The sequence below is a fragment of the Trichomonas vaginalis genome, chromosome III (genome assembly GCF_026262505.1).
Source record: "Trichomonas vaginalis G3 chromosome III, whole genome shotgun sequence".
NCBI lineage: Eukaryota > Parabasalia > Trichomonadida > Trichomonadidae > Trichomonas > Trichomonas vaginalis.
This window is the reverse complement of record NC_067205.1, coordinates 17,261,705-17,277,951: the sequence shown is the minus strand read 5'-3', so window position 1 is coordinate 17,277,951 and position 16,247 is coordinate 17,261,705. Positions and strand designations below refer to the sequence as shown.

At 32.7% G+C, this 16,247-nt stretch overlaps 3 protein-coding genes across 3 annotated transcripts, besides 4 other annotated features; 1 reads left to right on the top strand and 2 right to left on the bottom strand.

Annotated features, from left to right (window-relative positions):
- Window positions 1-464: 464 nt before the first annotated feature.
- Window positions 465-2,855, bottom strand: TVAGG3_0717900 (uncharacterized protein; the record flags this gene model as incomplete). The annotated part of the gene is made up of 1 exon (XM_001310589.1): window positions 465-2,855. One exon carries the CDS (start codon window positions 2,853-2,855, stop codon window positions 465-467), a length of 2,391 nt encoding a protein of 796 aa, XP_001310590.1.
- Window positions 2,856-7,392: 4,537 nt separating this feature from the next.
- TVAGG3_0717890 (glycine-rich protein family) lies at window positions 7,393-8,425 on the bottom strand (the record flags this gene model as incomplete). Its single annotated transcript, XM_001310588.1, has 1 exon — window positions 7,393-8,394. The coding sequence occupies one exon, from the start codon at window positions 8,392-8,394 to the stop codon at window positions 7,393-7,395; it is 1,002 nt and encodes a 333-aa protein (XP_001310589.1).
- A 157-nt stretch (window positions 8,426-8,582) lies between these two features.
- Window positions 8,583-10,665, top strand: TVAGG3_0717880 (glycosyl hydrolase; the record flags this gene model as incomplete). Its single annotated transcript, XM_001310587.1, has 1 exon — window positions 8,665-10,086. The coding sequence occupies one exon, from the start codon at window positions 8,665-8,667 to the stop codon at window positions 10,084-10,086; it is 1,422 nt and encodes a 473-aa protein (XP_001310588.1).
- A 2,366-nt stretch (window positions 10,666-13,031) lies between these two features.
- Window positions 13,032-13,987: a mobile genetic element.
- Window positions 13,988-14,006: 19 nt separating this feature from the next.
- Window positions 14,007-15,922: a mobile genetic element.
- Window positions 14,728-14,801: a mobile genetic element.
- Window positions 15,132-15,391: a mobile genetic element.
- Window positions 15,923-16,247: the final 325 nt, after the last annotated feature.

Sequence of the window (16,247 nt, the reverse complement as noted above, 5' to 3'; positions counted from 1 at the left end):
CTTTGTCAAACGTATAAACAAGATCACAAGGATTAATGTTACTAAAGCTTTTTTATTTATAAAAAAGATTCCATTCAAATTTGAAAACCTTATCAAAATTTACAACAATATTATTATACATATACAGCTAATGTTTTTTTTAGCTTTCTTGAATGTTGCGAATAGGAAAAATTTAATAACCAAATGCAATGAGTAGCAACCTGCTGTCCAAAGGTGACATTTTTGGGATCAATATTCAACGTAGGAGCCTTTCTGTAATTCTTTTCAGACTTATTCTAATGATGTTGTTGTGTCTACGAATTCTCCTCATTAATATCAACAAATGTATCTAAACAAACCAAATTTGTATTTGGTATATTCATATATTGTTTTTATTTCACTAAAAAAAATCAATAAAAAATTTTTTTATTAAAAAAACTTCCTATGTAAAAACGCCACAAAAAAATTGTTGATGTTTTGTTTGTTTATCTTGCCTTTGATGCAACTCTACGAGTTGTAGCAGCATGCTTTGGCTGATAAGCTGGAGCCTTTGGCTTGATTGGCCATGGAGCAGCATGCTTTGGCTTTGTCTTTGGAGCAGCATGCTTTGGAGCAGATGGTTTTACAGCTGTCTTTGGAGCAGCATGCTTTGGTGCTGTCTTTGGAGCAGCGTGATCTCCTGGAGACTTCTTTCCTACCTTAACCATTCCGTGCTTGTAAGAAATTTCACCCTTAACCTTCTTTCCAACACTTCCTCCAACAGTAACTTCGTGATCTCCATATGTTCCTGTCACTTTTCCACCAACTTTTTTCTTTGAAGCTTCAGCTTGTACAGAGATACCCTTCTTATCATCCTTAGCTGTGAATTCACCTGAAACTCCCTTCTTTCCAGCAGCACCCTTTACTGTGAAATCTTTCTTTCCATCCTTAAGAGAAAGTTCTCCATCAACACCTTCCTTGGAAACACCGCCGGAAACTTTGAATCCGTGCTTTCCCTTCTTGTCTTCCTTCATTTTTTCAACATGGCCTTTAACTGTTGTTGCGCCAACGGCACCACCAATTTTGAATGTGTCTTTCTTGTTACCTTTCTTTGTCACTTTTCCATAATCAGCATCTACGTAATGATCACCTAAAGTCATACTTGCTGAGTGTTCTACATATCCATGCTTAGTCATTTGTCTGTGCTTTCCATGACCGCCTACGTGGATTCCTTTCTCTAATGTAGCGCCTCCGTGGATACCGACTGTTGTTGTTTGTTTCTTTGTCTTTCTTGTGTAATCAGCTTTTCCTGTGATACCTTCTGTATCAACTTTTGCATCTAATCCGATCTTGTGGGAATCTCCCTTCTTCTTGGAGTATTCGTATGATGTGTCACCCTTGAGTCCTTTGTCTGTCAATGACAATCCACCACGGACTGTATGTGTCTGGCCCTTCTTTGTTCTGAAAGTGGTTTGACCATCTAAAACGGCACCTTTTGTTGTTGAGAAATCTTGTTCTGTCTTTGTTGTTCTTGTTGTTCCATCCTTTTGGCGTGTGACCTTTGTGGCCTTGCGTTCAACACCAATTAAATCTGTGGACAAGCCTGATTTGGTGACTGACGTCTTTGTAGATGTCTTGTCCTTGATTGTCTTTGTTGTTGTGCGCTTGACACCGTGGAGTGTGAAATCTGTCAATGACCTCTGCTTTGTGATCTTGCCACCTGGGGATTTGATGGTTTTCTCTGTAACTAATTCCTTGCCGCCTGGAATGTCAACGAATTTCCTCTTGACAGTGACTTTGTCGTGTGGAACATAGCGTGATCTGATGTAATGATGGGCAACTTTTCCGGCATGAGCGGCTGTTCTCTTTGTGGCATGAACGGCCTTGCCTGTGGCTTTCTGGGCGGAATGGATGGCATGAGATGTTGACTTTTGGGCAGATTTGATGGATTTGACAGCGGCCTTTTTGGCTGTTTGAGCTGTACGAGCAGCAGCCTTCTGTACGGAGTGGACCTTCTGGGCTGTGGCCTTCTGTGCTGTGCGGACAGCATGGGAAGTAGCCTTTTGAGCGGATTTGACTGTTTTCTGGGCAGAACGAATAGCTGTTGTAGCGGCCTTCTTGGTTGTTTGTACTGGATGGCGGATTGGTGTTGGAGCACGTGCAACAACCTTCTTTGCTGTTTGAATTGGATGACGAATTGGAGTTGTCTTATGAACAACGGCCTTCTTGACGGCTCTTACTGGATGTGAGACTGTCCTCTTAATTGCTTTGACTGGAGCCTTAGCAACGGCCTTCTTGACAGCTTGTACTGGTCTGCGAATTGGAGCCTTGGCAACAGCCTTCTTAATAGCCTGGACTGGCTTGCGGACTGGGGCTGGCTTTCTAACTGGAGCAGCACGGCGAACTGGAGCTGGTCTACGGACTGGAGCTGGTTTTCTAACTGGAGCTGGTCTGCGGACTGGGACAGCACGACGAACTGGAGCAGCAGCTCTTCTGACAGCGGAAGCAGCTCTTCTAACTACTTTTGGTGCCTTGAAATTTGTTTCAAAAGCATATTCGTAGTCGTTGGATTCGTATTCATCATCGAAGTACTCGATATCGTTAGATTCTGGGTCATCGACGTATTCGATGTAGTTGCTTTCGTATTCTGGATAATAATAATTCTCATCATATTCATAAATGAAATTGTTGCTTTCGTAACTTGGTCTGTAGTATGTTCTGTATTCATATTCACCTTCGTTAACGTCTAAATCAAAGTCAAAATCATAAGAGTTTGTAGCTTCGAAGTTTTCTTCATAGGAATATGTCTCATAGGAGTAGTCTCCTCTGACTTCAAATGTGTGGTTGAGGAGCTGCTTCTCTACGGAGAGAGAAAAGCCGGTTAAAAGTAAAAACATTGTATTGAGAAATTAATCTTTGCAGTCAATTTTGTCAGAAACGGTTTTCGATCAGAAATTATTTTAGAGAACTAAATACAAATCATTCCCAAACATGATTTCTAGTATTATTTTGATAAGATCCAACTGTAATTTCAGATTCAAGTACTCAAATTTCTTTTGATAACCAGATTCTATAATTAAGAATTTAATAATAATCTCATTATTATTTATTTTTGGTCGGATAAAATTATCCAAAATGCCACTTTTTTGCATGTCAAAAAAAGCTCAATCATTTTAAGTTGTTAACTACGCGGAACAACAAAGCATATATGTGAGTTTAAAATATATAATTTCGAAATAGTTTGAATTACGTTCATCAAAAATTCAAAATTCAATTCTTCTTCCGAAGAATTTAGGCGTGAAATCTAATTTAATAATATTATACATCTGGAGAGTGAGTTGAAACCCCTCTGAACACATGATCTAGTCGTTGGATAATCATCAATTACCACTCAATACTCAATGTTAAGCTAGAGTTGTAATAATTGTGCATAACATTCAGAATCAAAATATGAATGGACTTCAAAATTTGCAATAAATGTAAATTTTTATTCATTTTTAGAGTCGCATAATATAAAGATATATATAGAACTTAAATAAGAAAGCGTACAACGACAACGGAATATACTTTTATAAACCCTTGAAGAAATGTATGTGATACGTGCTGCACCTGGACCTGTATGATTTGACTCTCGAGTGACAGCTTCATAATTCTCGAGTGAATAAACTTTATCAATAGACCCAGACCCACCACCTCCGCCGCCATACTGATTACCTGCACCTCCTCCATACTTTCCTCCACCTCCTGATCCATAATATCCGCCATAGCCTTGACCTAAACTTCCACATTTATTTGAAACTCCTTCAGTTCCGTTTTGAGTGCCGTAACAAGTGGTTTTTGTAGAGTCCGTTGTTCCTTTGAGTCCCCCGCCATTCCCTCCTGAAGGATTATTGCCAGAATGACAGTAATTACCTCCACCACCGCCAGCGATAATGATTCTTGATTCAAAATTTTCATTCCAATTTCCAGGACTTGTTCGAAAATCAGTCGCACCACCTCCCGTGCCATCACCGATATCAGCTCTCTTACCACCACCATTATACAAAGGTTTAAAAACAGATTCTGATTTTTGTAAAGTAGCTCCCAGATGAAGATAAATTAATTTTTCATTAAATGAATTGAATACACCAGAGGAATAGCCACCAAAGCCACCTTTGGCTGTACAGAATGATTCTGCTGTTGAAGTTCCTCCTTGTGCACCCCATACTTCTAGAAAATACTCACCTCTTTTCAGCTCAATTTTATAAGGTGAACAAATATATGGAGAATCACATGGATATTCAAAATATAATGAATCTCGACTTTTATCTGGTGTAATCCTTAGAGATGAAGAGTGTGAGCCATTGAAAATGCCAAAGTAACTTTCAGTTTGAATGCTTTTTCAAAAAAAATACAAATTGTGCTGTCAGAAAATAAGCCCGAACTGACAAATTAAACCCACACTTTGTAAATAAGTATTTATATGCAAAAATTTTTAAAAAATTTAAACGTTTATTTCACGAATTAAAAACAACCACTACAATTTGTAACAAACAATAATAGAATATTACTAATATCTGTATAAAATAAATGATTTTTATACTTTTAATTCTGTTTCTTTCTCACATGAGATATTTCATCATTAATTTCTGTGATTATTGCCAATAAACAAATTCAATAATAACAAATCATCTCCTATGTGCTATGCTTCTGTGTTTCCCGAAAAATGAATATATATTTGGAAAAGGTAGAGTAATTCTGGAAACATTTGCAATAACTTGGGTCGATAAATTAATCAAATATTGATTTATGATATCTTGTGGTAACAAATTACTAATGCTTTTCTGTGTGAACGTATTATCACAAAATTGAGTTTGATTATAATCATTTGTGACATATATAATACGTGCATGAGAATTAATTTCATTGCATGTTTCCGAATTAGTGATTTCTGTTGATCCTAAAAAAACCATTTCAAAAAGATCTTTGTTCAGGTGCTTAAATGCGTCGTTTGAATTAAAGGTTGATTTTACTACAACCTTTGAATTATAATCCAAACTTAATGAAGCCTTATCTGTTAATGGACAATCAGAGAGATATACGAAAATCGGAATTGGTTTTTGAGTATTAAAAGAACCTTCTCCTATTTCAGTAACACTTGATGGAATAACTAATTGCTCTATATTGCCTGCACCTTCAATAGCGTGATTACCTATTATTTTAAGATTGGAAGATAAATTAATATAATGAAGAGTTCCTATATTTGCAAATGAATAATCTCCAATTGATATGACAGAATTTGGTAGCAGTACATTAGAAAGCGTTGTTTGATAAAATGCATTATTACCGATTGATATCGGACCATACTGAATTTCGAAATTCTTCAATCCACCAATGCCTTTGCAAAAATTGTCAGGAATTTGGAGTGAATTTTTGATTATTAAATTTACAATTTCGCCTCTATAGCCATCTGAAATTGAACAAATATATTATTCATATCTACTGTACAATTTCCGTTGCTGTTTTTGGTATAATCGCAATATTGAAGCATTAATATGCAAATTAGGGAGGTCAATTTCACGAAATATGCACGAAATATAATTTTTTTTCAACGTTACTCTTCAAATATTAAGATTGAGCTATATCATGTAGTGCGATTTGAAAAGAATCTTAATTCAGTCATGTCAATATTTTTCAATGCTCAATTTTTTATGTTATGATTGAAATCGAGATAATTATGGAAAATCTTTATGATTTTGTTAAAGAGGGTTATATTTTTTTTGACAGTTATATGAAAAGTCAAACATGTTTCTGAGATATGCTCTGAATTTTTTTACGATCCTAACATATCATTTTACAATGCCATTAAAATTAATATTTAGTTAAAAAATAGTTAGTTAATGTAATAAGTTTTTATTCTCTCAGAAAAATTTTCGTTGGTAATTACCAATAAAATATGATAAAAATCACCTTCTCTTTACTACAAATTTACCTAATAGCGAGTACAAATTCGAAATTGGATGAGTTTTTCGTTTGACATTTTCAATAACTTCGGTAGATGAGTTTATTTGATTTTTATAACATATATCATATGATAATAAATCATCAAAAATTGTTATAATTACTGATTTATTGCAAAATGTACTGTTTTTATAATTGCTTGTGACATAAATATTACGAGCATGCACATATATATCTTTGCAAGTTTCTGCGTCACTAATATCTGTTGATCCTGTATAATATAAATTAAATCTATTAGAATCTATACCTTTAAAGGCATTTGATGATAAAAAATTCGAATTTATTATAACATTTGAATTATATTCTAAATTTAATGAAGCGTTTTCAGTAAGTTTGCATTTTGCTTGGTAATAGAAAAACGGAATTGCTTTTGTGCTTTTAAGAAAATTCATTCCGATATTAACTACACTTGATGGAATGACTACTTGAGTTAAAGAACCTGCACCTTTCAATGCATATTGACCAATTGATTCAAAATTACAAGATAAATTGATATATTGAAGAGATCCTATGTCAGCAAATGAACAATCTCCAATTGATCTGACAGAATTTGGTAATAGTACATTTTCAAGACTTGTTCCATAAAATGCATAGTTACCAATTGAATTTGGACCATTTTCAATTTCGAGAGAAACTAAACTTCCAATACTTTTACAAAAATTATCAGGTATAGTTAGAGAATTTTTTATATAGATAGATGCAATTGCATTTCGAAAATTATTTGGTATTTCGCATTCTGTATAGTTCATATCTATTGTATATGAATTACTTTTATTATCAGTATAATTACACTCTGTCAGCGACATTAGAGAATTTAGGACAATATTTTATAAATTTAGCATTCAAAATTTGAATTAAATAAGGTCAGAAAATTCCATGTGTATTTAGAATGATTATATGTTGAATATCTGGTTTTCTAGTCTAATTATATTCTTTCTGACATAATAGAAAATTTGAAATGTGTATCGTTAATCCTTTCAATGGACTATTGTTCTCAAAATAAAAGCATGCCGGAAATATCAATGTTGCTATTGTTAAATTGACATTTCCGGAATCCGATTGTAAAGAATTAAGGCAAATCGTAATTAGGTGTAAAATTGATATAAAACACGCTGCATAAAAGTACATAAAATGCTGAATACAAAAATTGACCTGAAAGGTTTAGAAAAAAGAGTGCACTAATTCTGAAGAATTTTCGATTATTTGAATTCAAATTGGAGTTCAAATTAGGAAAATGCTTTTCTTTGATTGTAATGCATATAGGATGTAAACACCTGATGCCTTAGTATCAAAACCTTATGCTAACTGAATATTAATTTTAAAATTATAATTCGCTAACTAAATATAGAGTTGATTATCACATTATATATTAGGGAAAATAATTAATAATCAAAGCCAGCTTAGTTAATAATTTTAATTTGAATTTAATTTTTATTAATTATTAAAAACTAATAGAGACATATGGATCATGAATGATACCATATTCAAAAAATTGCATTCACAGGATAGGTTATAATCAGGAAGTATAGTAATTCTTATACATCCCGAATAATTATTGCCGATTCCATAAGCATATCTACTATAATATAAAGGCATTGATGTGTTTCCCTTTTGCATTGTAGCAGTTTCAAAATAATAACCGGAATAGTGAATGGAACTATTTTTTGTGCTGGGAACTTCAGAATTTTCGTCTTCAAGTGCAATACAGCCGTCATAACCTGAGATGAAAGAGCTTCCACCACCACCGCCGCCTGAATAATCAAAAGATGCACCACTCCAATAACCATTACCTCCAAGTCCGTCAAGATCAATTGAATTTTTCACATAGGCCGCCATTCCGAATAAACCATTGGCATGTTTCCAAAAATCTGATGTAATAAAACCTCCAGATTTTTGTGATCCTCCAGTCGCAAAAACTTCAGGGCAAACAGTGAAATTGTTATAGCAACCAGAAACACCAGTCCCTCCTTCAAGGCCTCCTCCATTCCCAGCTATTGTACCTCTCCATTCTGCGCCCCCTCCACCGCCCGCCACCATTATTCGTGATCGTAATGATACCGGGTCAAACCAATCAAAATTTTCATTCACATAAACACGAACATCGGAAGAACCACCTCCTAAATGAACATTATTATGTGAAATATTCATATTATTAAATATTGAGATTGATCCTATATACAAATATAATGTCGTAAAATTGTGTAGTTGTAAAATTCCGGATGTATAACTGCCTTTTCCCGGTATTGCAATATTATCCCAGCTTTGGCCAATGGAGCCCCATGCTTCAAACCTATATGCACCTGGAGAAAAATTAACAGTGTACAGAGTGCATTCATTCCTTGATGTTCCACATGGATATTCAAATACATATTGATTCCTAGAAACTCTAACTTTTGTCTGGCCAACTCCTTTTTTGCTTAATTTATAGGAAATCATGGAAATTTAGCTAGGGAAAAGATCATTGTTCAATATCCCATTTAGAAAAGAATTGTCACTTTTTAACAAAAAAATTCAATATTTTCTGATTAAAAAAATAAATTACTCATTCTAAACATACAATATTTTTAGTGTTTATTTCGGAACATCGTTAAAAGTGACACATTTATGTTTGCAATAAATGGAATGAAGAAAAAAAGATGGAAAGTACTTCTACTAGTTCCATATCTACTAACACTAGTAGCAACAACTTCCTTAATCATCTTATTTATGACACTTAATGCAAGGAGCAATAATATAAATTTATATAATAAATTTAACAGGCCAATTGATAGTGATAATGATGAAAGACGTGAAAAAATTAAGGATGCTTTCCTTTATGCATGGAATATCTATAAGAAAAATTGTTGGGGATATGATTTTATAAATACAGCAGAACTCAGATGTTTTAGCTATCTTAACAGCGGATTAACTATAGTAGATAGTCTTTCTACGTTAATATTAATGAATTTGACAAATGAATATGAAGATGCAAAAAATTTTGTCGAGAAAAATTTCACATTACGTGGTTCTTGGAAGACGTTTGAAGTAATAATAAGATATTTAGGATCTTTTATATCATCATATGAGTTAACACATGAAGAAGTGTTCAAAAACAAATCGATTATTGTGATGAATTTGATTGATAGTTTACTTGATAAAAATGGATTTCTTTTAGACCAAACAGACTTCAATGATTCAGAAGGTTACATCAAAGTAACACGTAATTATGGTGATACACAATTAGCTCTCCTAGGAACTCTGCAATTAGAATGCCTTTCCATTGCGAAAATCACAGGAAATGATTATTATGTTCAAAGAGGATTGAATTTTTGGAGATATATTTGGAAAATGTATCCAAACGAATCATTTATTTTTGATTCATATCAATACCAAGAAAATGGGTGTCGTGATATCGGAAGAAATACAGATTCTTATTATGAATATATCTTGAAAAGTTATTTATTGACTAATCGGAAATCGAAAACAATCTTAGATAGGCATTTGTTAATGATGAAAGAAATCAAAAGATATATGTATTATTATCATAATGAAACTGATATTTATTTTGTTGGAAAATCATGTTGGAATGTTTTATATGGCGATGATCATCATTTAACAACATTTTTAGGTGGATTAATTGGAATTGGAGCAATTGAAGAAAATCCAAATCGAGATGAAGATTTCGAGATGGCGAAGAACTTAACAGATGGTTATTATAAGATGTATAGGAGATTTAAGACTGGATTGATGCCAGAATTACCCATTTTCCTTGGAAATGGATCAGTTTCTGTCGAATTTAGTTCATATTTTTTGAGACCCGAAACAGTTGAATCAATTTATTACATTTGGAAATTGACAGGAGATAAAAAGTACAGAGAAATGGCGTGGAATATCTTTTTGAGCATTGATAAGTACTGTAAATGTTCTAATGGATATAGTGCAATAGATGATGTAGACTCAGAAAATCCAACAAAAACAGGGTATCAAGATTCATATTTCTTCAGTGAAACGCTGAAATATCTTTACTTGACATTCTGTGATAGAAAATATCTTCCTCTTAGTGAATGGGTCTTTAACACAGAAGGGCATCCATTAAGAGTCTGGTCTGATGAAGACTTCAATCTTCTCAAAACTCATTTGTTTGAATAATCAAAAATGCAAAATAAAATATTATTACAAGGTAATGTGCTAGATGATAAAAACAGATCAAAAATCACGTATTTCCGTTTTTCTCGTTATATTTTACACAGCCAATTATTAAAATCGACTTTTGGCTCGCCCTGTTACGTAACATCACCAGCTTGTATCGCTGGAAAAGCGTATGGCGTGTCTAAAAACAATATTCGGGTTCTTGGCATTATATTTTTCGCTACGGTAACTAGCTAATTACCAGGGACCAAAAAAATTGAATCAGAACTGTTAGAACTCATGTAATACTTAATTGTCAAATATGAATTAATTGTTTCTATTATTTTTTATTTTGTTTAACTCATGTAATTCTCAATACACAAATATGAATTAATTAATATAGTACTCTTGCTTTTTTTTAAGTTAACACTCTATGTCACTGTGGTTAACGTGACATATTACAATATAAAAAAGCTGTTTCATAATGCTTTACCGATTTGCAAATTTGAATGATAATTTCTATAAGAAAGTGACGCTAACGAAAATTTGATTTCAATTTAAATTTTTAGTGAAAAAAATTCAATTAATGCGTCACTTGGGTTATCCTGTAGGTGCAAAAAATGCGTAAAAACGATTATTTTGAATTGAATTTGCGCAAAATTTGCGTATTTTAAAATACCCAGATTTTCCTTACTTTTACCACTCCCCATGTAATTTCTGGGGAAAACGATAATTCATTTTTTTTATGGATGAATAGATCGTTTTCCTAGAAAGGACCTCATATCTCTGGCTAAAAAGAGTGTCAGATCCTAAATAGGTTATTGATCTAGTGTACAAATCCAATAAAAAGCCTATTTTTTTGGCTTTTTTGGTGCTCATTTTTTCGAAGATCTACATGAATATGGGGAAACCATCGGATTTTTTTGGTTAACCCACATCTTCATGTAGTCTGGACTATCTTTCCTCGAAGGACCTCTTTACGGGTGTAAAAACTCATAAAGTTCTCAAAAGATTCATTCTCGATCTCCATGCTGAAAGAATTTACAATAAAAAGAGATCTACGCATCAAACTACAGCCATAAATGAACTGAACCCCTAAAGCTCAGCTCTTAGTTTATCAAAAACGTCGAAATCCTTCTCATTGCAATCAAATTTTCTCAATAACTCATAAGAAAAATCGAATTTTGATTAAGCCGATGTTATAGGTATCACAAATACTACAAACTTGAGCAATATCGAAATTGCCAGCAAAAGTTTGAAATTGCATTGCTCATATTTGTTTTGTAAACTAAAAATCTGCTTATATTATTCATTAATTTTTTATATATTATTCATATACTTTAATAAAAACAATACTATTTCACCTTAAAAATGAATTTCATAAGTCAATATTATTTTTTTGAAAATGTATCAATTTTCGATTAAAACAACATGAGAATAAAATTTACGCAAAATTATTTTAAAAAATGGTTTTAAAAATTTACAATTGATGAAGAATAAGATTGCAAGAAGTTTTGAAGTTTAATTTTAAGAAAAAAAATTCGGATATTATTCATGGATCTAAGTAATCTGATATTTGAGTATCGGCACTATGCATAAAACATATATTTATAGTTTTTTTGGAGTTTTATGATTTTAAATATATTCAAATTTGGCAATCCAATAGATTTTTAAAAAATAGGTAAATAAAAATAGATTACATATGCAGCAGATTTAGAACATGAAACAAATCTTATAGTGACCCAAAAAAAAATTCATGATCCAAAAAAGAAAAAAATTGGCAAAATGGGAATCAAACCTTGGCATAATGAATCATTATGTCAGATGTTTCCACTACACTAAACCGGCAGTTCGCAAAATACCCTTGGTGGTTCTATTTCATAGCTACTCCCAACGATAGGCGGTGTCCCCAGCTTTAGAGGGGTGGTAAAAGTAAGGAAAATCTGGGTATTTCCGTGTGACGATTATTTCTTTAGTGAATAACATTATCTGAAAGAGATAGAAGTCTATAAGTTATATTATATAGTTTAGTATTGAATGTTGGAAAAATACATGTAGTTAACAAAGAGATGTTAGCAAATTAAAGATATGAATTTCTTCAATATAATAGTTAGATTTATAAATATTGAGTATAAGATGGAGAATGGTTGTGTATGATGATATATAATGAGGAAACTATACATTATCGTATCTTTGTTATTTTTTGATATTTCAATCTTTTGCAAATCAAGGATTATGCCTGTGTCACTTATATAAATCAAATGTATTTATCATTCTAATGATTATATCATATTTAAATATCCATAATTTTTTATATAAGCCTAATAAATTAAGCTTTATTATAAATTTGCGATATTAGACAATTTTTATGATATACTAGAATAATACCAGTGAATGTGAGATAAAATCTAAAATATAAAGTATGAATTGCTATATTAATATCAATGAATTTAATAATAATGCAAATAAACAGCAAATAATTTAATTATTGCAATATACTATACATTTATATCACAAACAGCTAATTTGTTTGAGAAATAAAGGCGAAATTGATGCTTTTATAATAGTTTGTGAAAAATTGAGATAACTCATTGAATTTACATTATATTTCAATGAAAATTATCGCAGTTCGAAATTCAAATATTTAATAAACCAAACCTTCTATTTAATTTTACAATGAAGATCAAAATTTACAATTTCAATTTTTTGATAAGAATATTTTTACAATACTGACATAATTTTGAGTTCTGGAAATCTCGCCAAGTCTGATATTTGTAAAGTTACAAATATGCCAACTACATTAAAAAAAAGTTTGGCGCAAAAGTGTCATTATCTCATGGTGGACCACAGTTGGAGCTGCTGCCGACAATCCACTTGCTGGGATGCTATGCAGCCTTTGATATGGCCAATTATGGTGCTGCTCTCATCCACATCAGCAAGCGATTTCGGCATCAGATCTCCACTTGGTCTTCCATGAGAGTTTTGTAAGCCAGAAGCGCAATACCTGTGCAGTCTGGCTGCTATGATATAGTAGCCAGACTGTGTAGGCATTGTGCTTCTAAGGATGTTAGTTATACGTTATTGCCCTTATACGTTTATACTACGTCCCTCTGGTCCCCAAAGGACTAAGGATTCTGTAATTACTCGAGCAGGGCAAGGTTCTTCCGAGATCTTTCGATGAATTAGAGATCTCGGAAGAACCTTGCCTTAAACTGCTCAATTACTGTTCCTTAGCTTTAAAAGAGCCGGAGGTTCTGTAGTTGATCTAATAAGGCAGAGTTTTTCCAAGGTCTCTCATTTGATGAGAGACCTCGGAAAAACTCTGCCTTAAGATAGTGTACTTGTGGTCTTTAACCACCTGTTTGTCAGGAAATGTAAATTTATTCGACTAGAACAAAGTTTTTTCTGAAGTCTCTCATTTGATGAGAGACCTCGGAAAAACTTTGTTCTAGTGTAATGTAGTTGTGGTATTTGTCCCATAAAGAGCGAGAGAACTTGTCTGCATTTCGTTTATGCTGAAGTTTTCTGGATTTCTCTCAAATGAGGAAGGAAATCCAGAAAACTTCAGCATAAGTTAATACTATTGTGATTCTCTAGCTCTTTGCCGGCCAGAGAATGAATAAAAAGTGTATTAAGTTAGTAGGCCGATGCATGCCTACTCACTGCAAATATACGTTATTTTTTTATTTGCTATGAGAAAATAGTTTTTCATTTTATACTAATATATGCTCTATTACTTCATAAATTGTCTATTTTTCTTATTAAAACCTCATTTTTCGGTGTGATTCGGAATCTACGCATTCCAAAAATGCGTTTTCCGTCTTCAGAACGCAAAAATACGCATGGTATGAGGAAATAAAGAGATTTTTTATGTTTTTATTTTTTACAATTTTTCGATCTTGATCTAAACTCAAAAATAAGCAAACCATTTAATAGATCAATATGGCAGTCCCAACGGGAACCGCGGTAATTTACCGAGGTTTCCGCACACCGGTTCCTTTTTTTAGGAATTTTTTAGATTAAAAAATATGCTTTGTAAATCATTTTTTGTAAATCGGCAAAAATTTGGAAATATTCTGACGACAATAAATCTGGGAATAGTATTTTAAATACGAGAACAACCTATTTAAAAGTGTTTCGCTCGATTTTGTATAATTTCAAATTTTCGCATATAGCTTTCCGTGAATTACCGTGATTTTACCGCCACATCAATAGTTTACGACACTTTTTCCGTAAATTGAGTAGTTTACTGCACTTTTTCAGTAAAATTGAGTTACGGGAATCCGTAAGATTACCGTACCTCACTTCTAGTTGAAAATAGCATTAGTATATAATAAATAGATATATTATTCATATTTTTGATTTTGAATTACAGAAAAAGTGAGTTCAGAACTTCCAATTATTATTTGATTAATTATGTTAAAAATACTATAAGGAATTAAAATACATAATGTTGAAATTTGAATTACGGAAAAAGTGAGGGTGAAAGTGAAGTGAAAAAGTAAGATATTTTTTGTTGAAATAATCATAGTTGTACAATTTTGAAACTATATGTAAAGCTATAAATTGAATAAATTCAAAAACAAAAATTGTTTATTCTTATTAATAAATTTATATTAATCAATATTTGAACAACCCGTAATTAAAATTGAATTCCTCTTAAAATTTAATCCATACGTTAATTTTTAATTTGCTCGGCGAATGCCGAGCTTCCCTACTTCTCTTGTCATTCCTTCAAAAACTCTAATCTCATCGCACTTACAAACATCATGATTTGATGTATTGTCGAGAAATTTTAGACTTGTTTGTCATTTGATTATAGCATTTGAAAGTCATCTCGAAAATCGATTAACAAGACAATTTCCCAAACATCTACATACAAGTAGATGATGGTAAACCCATTAGAGTTGTTTTGCTATGATTCCTCCAATCTTATGATGAGAAAAATCATATCAAAACAGCTCTAATCGAACATTCTACACAGCTTAGCATCCAGCTAGTTCCAAGTAATGCGATTACAACATCAACGGCCAAAGCCTTTCAGAGTCCTTTAATCATTTCTTCTCATCTCAATGTGAAGTGGCCCCAAACGAACTACAAGCTGACGTTACAACGCATTACAACCCGGTTAATACGAGCATATACATTAGAGCTGCTTTGTTATGATCTCCCTCATCAATTGATGAGAGATCTCATTATGAAGCAGCTCCAATCGAACTAAAAACCTACATACAAATGAGTGAAAACAAACTCATTAGAGTTGTGTTGCTTTGATTTCTCTCATCAGAAGATGAGAGATACCAGAACAAAACAACTCTAATCAAACTTTCTACACAACTCAGCACAGTATCAATGCAAAGTAATGCGTCTGTATCGTTAACAAGCAAAGTTGTTTCGGGTCCTTCCATTTTGGAAGAATTCGGAACAACTTTGCGAATTGATAGTGTAAACCCATATACATGAAAGCGTGCATGCATAAAGACAGGTATTGTCAGCAATGACTACCTGCCCAGCTATGAGTGATCAGAGAATTACCATATCAGGCTTTTTGAGAACATTTCAGCCAGGACCCTCGTATGTTGACTGTGAGAAAGGCATCCTTTATCTGAAATAGATGCCTTTCCAACAATCAAATTCGAAGATCTTCGACGTTGTTGTAAAAAGAGAAGGAGAAGGAAAGAAGAGGAAGGAGAGGAAGAAGGAAAGGAAAAGAAGAAGAAAAAAAAAGGAAAAAAAGAAGGACATATTAAATATAATGCGCACTTAATAGTGCCGAGGCGGCGGAGCCGCCGAGGCGCAATTTTTTTGACCCTATATTACCGCACGGCAATGTTTTTCTCGATTTTGTACAGCCCTATAGATCATTCAGAATAAACTATATCTATCATATTTCATTTTTGAAAAAATCTCAAAAAAAATCGTATTTCCAAGATTTCGAAATACAAAACAACATTTTTTGAGATGAAATAAAGAAAAACAATTTTTTTGGAATTTTGGTGAGGATGAATCTTCTTTATTTCCTCATACCATGCGTATTTTTGCGTTCTGAAGACGGAAAACGCATTTTTGGAATGCGTAGATTCCGAATCACACCGAAAAATGAGGTTTTAATAAGAAAAATAGACAATTTATGAAGTAATAGAGCATATATTAGTATAAAATGAAAAACTATTTTCTCATAG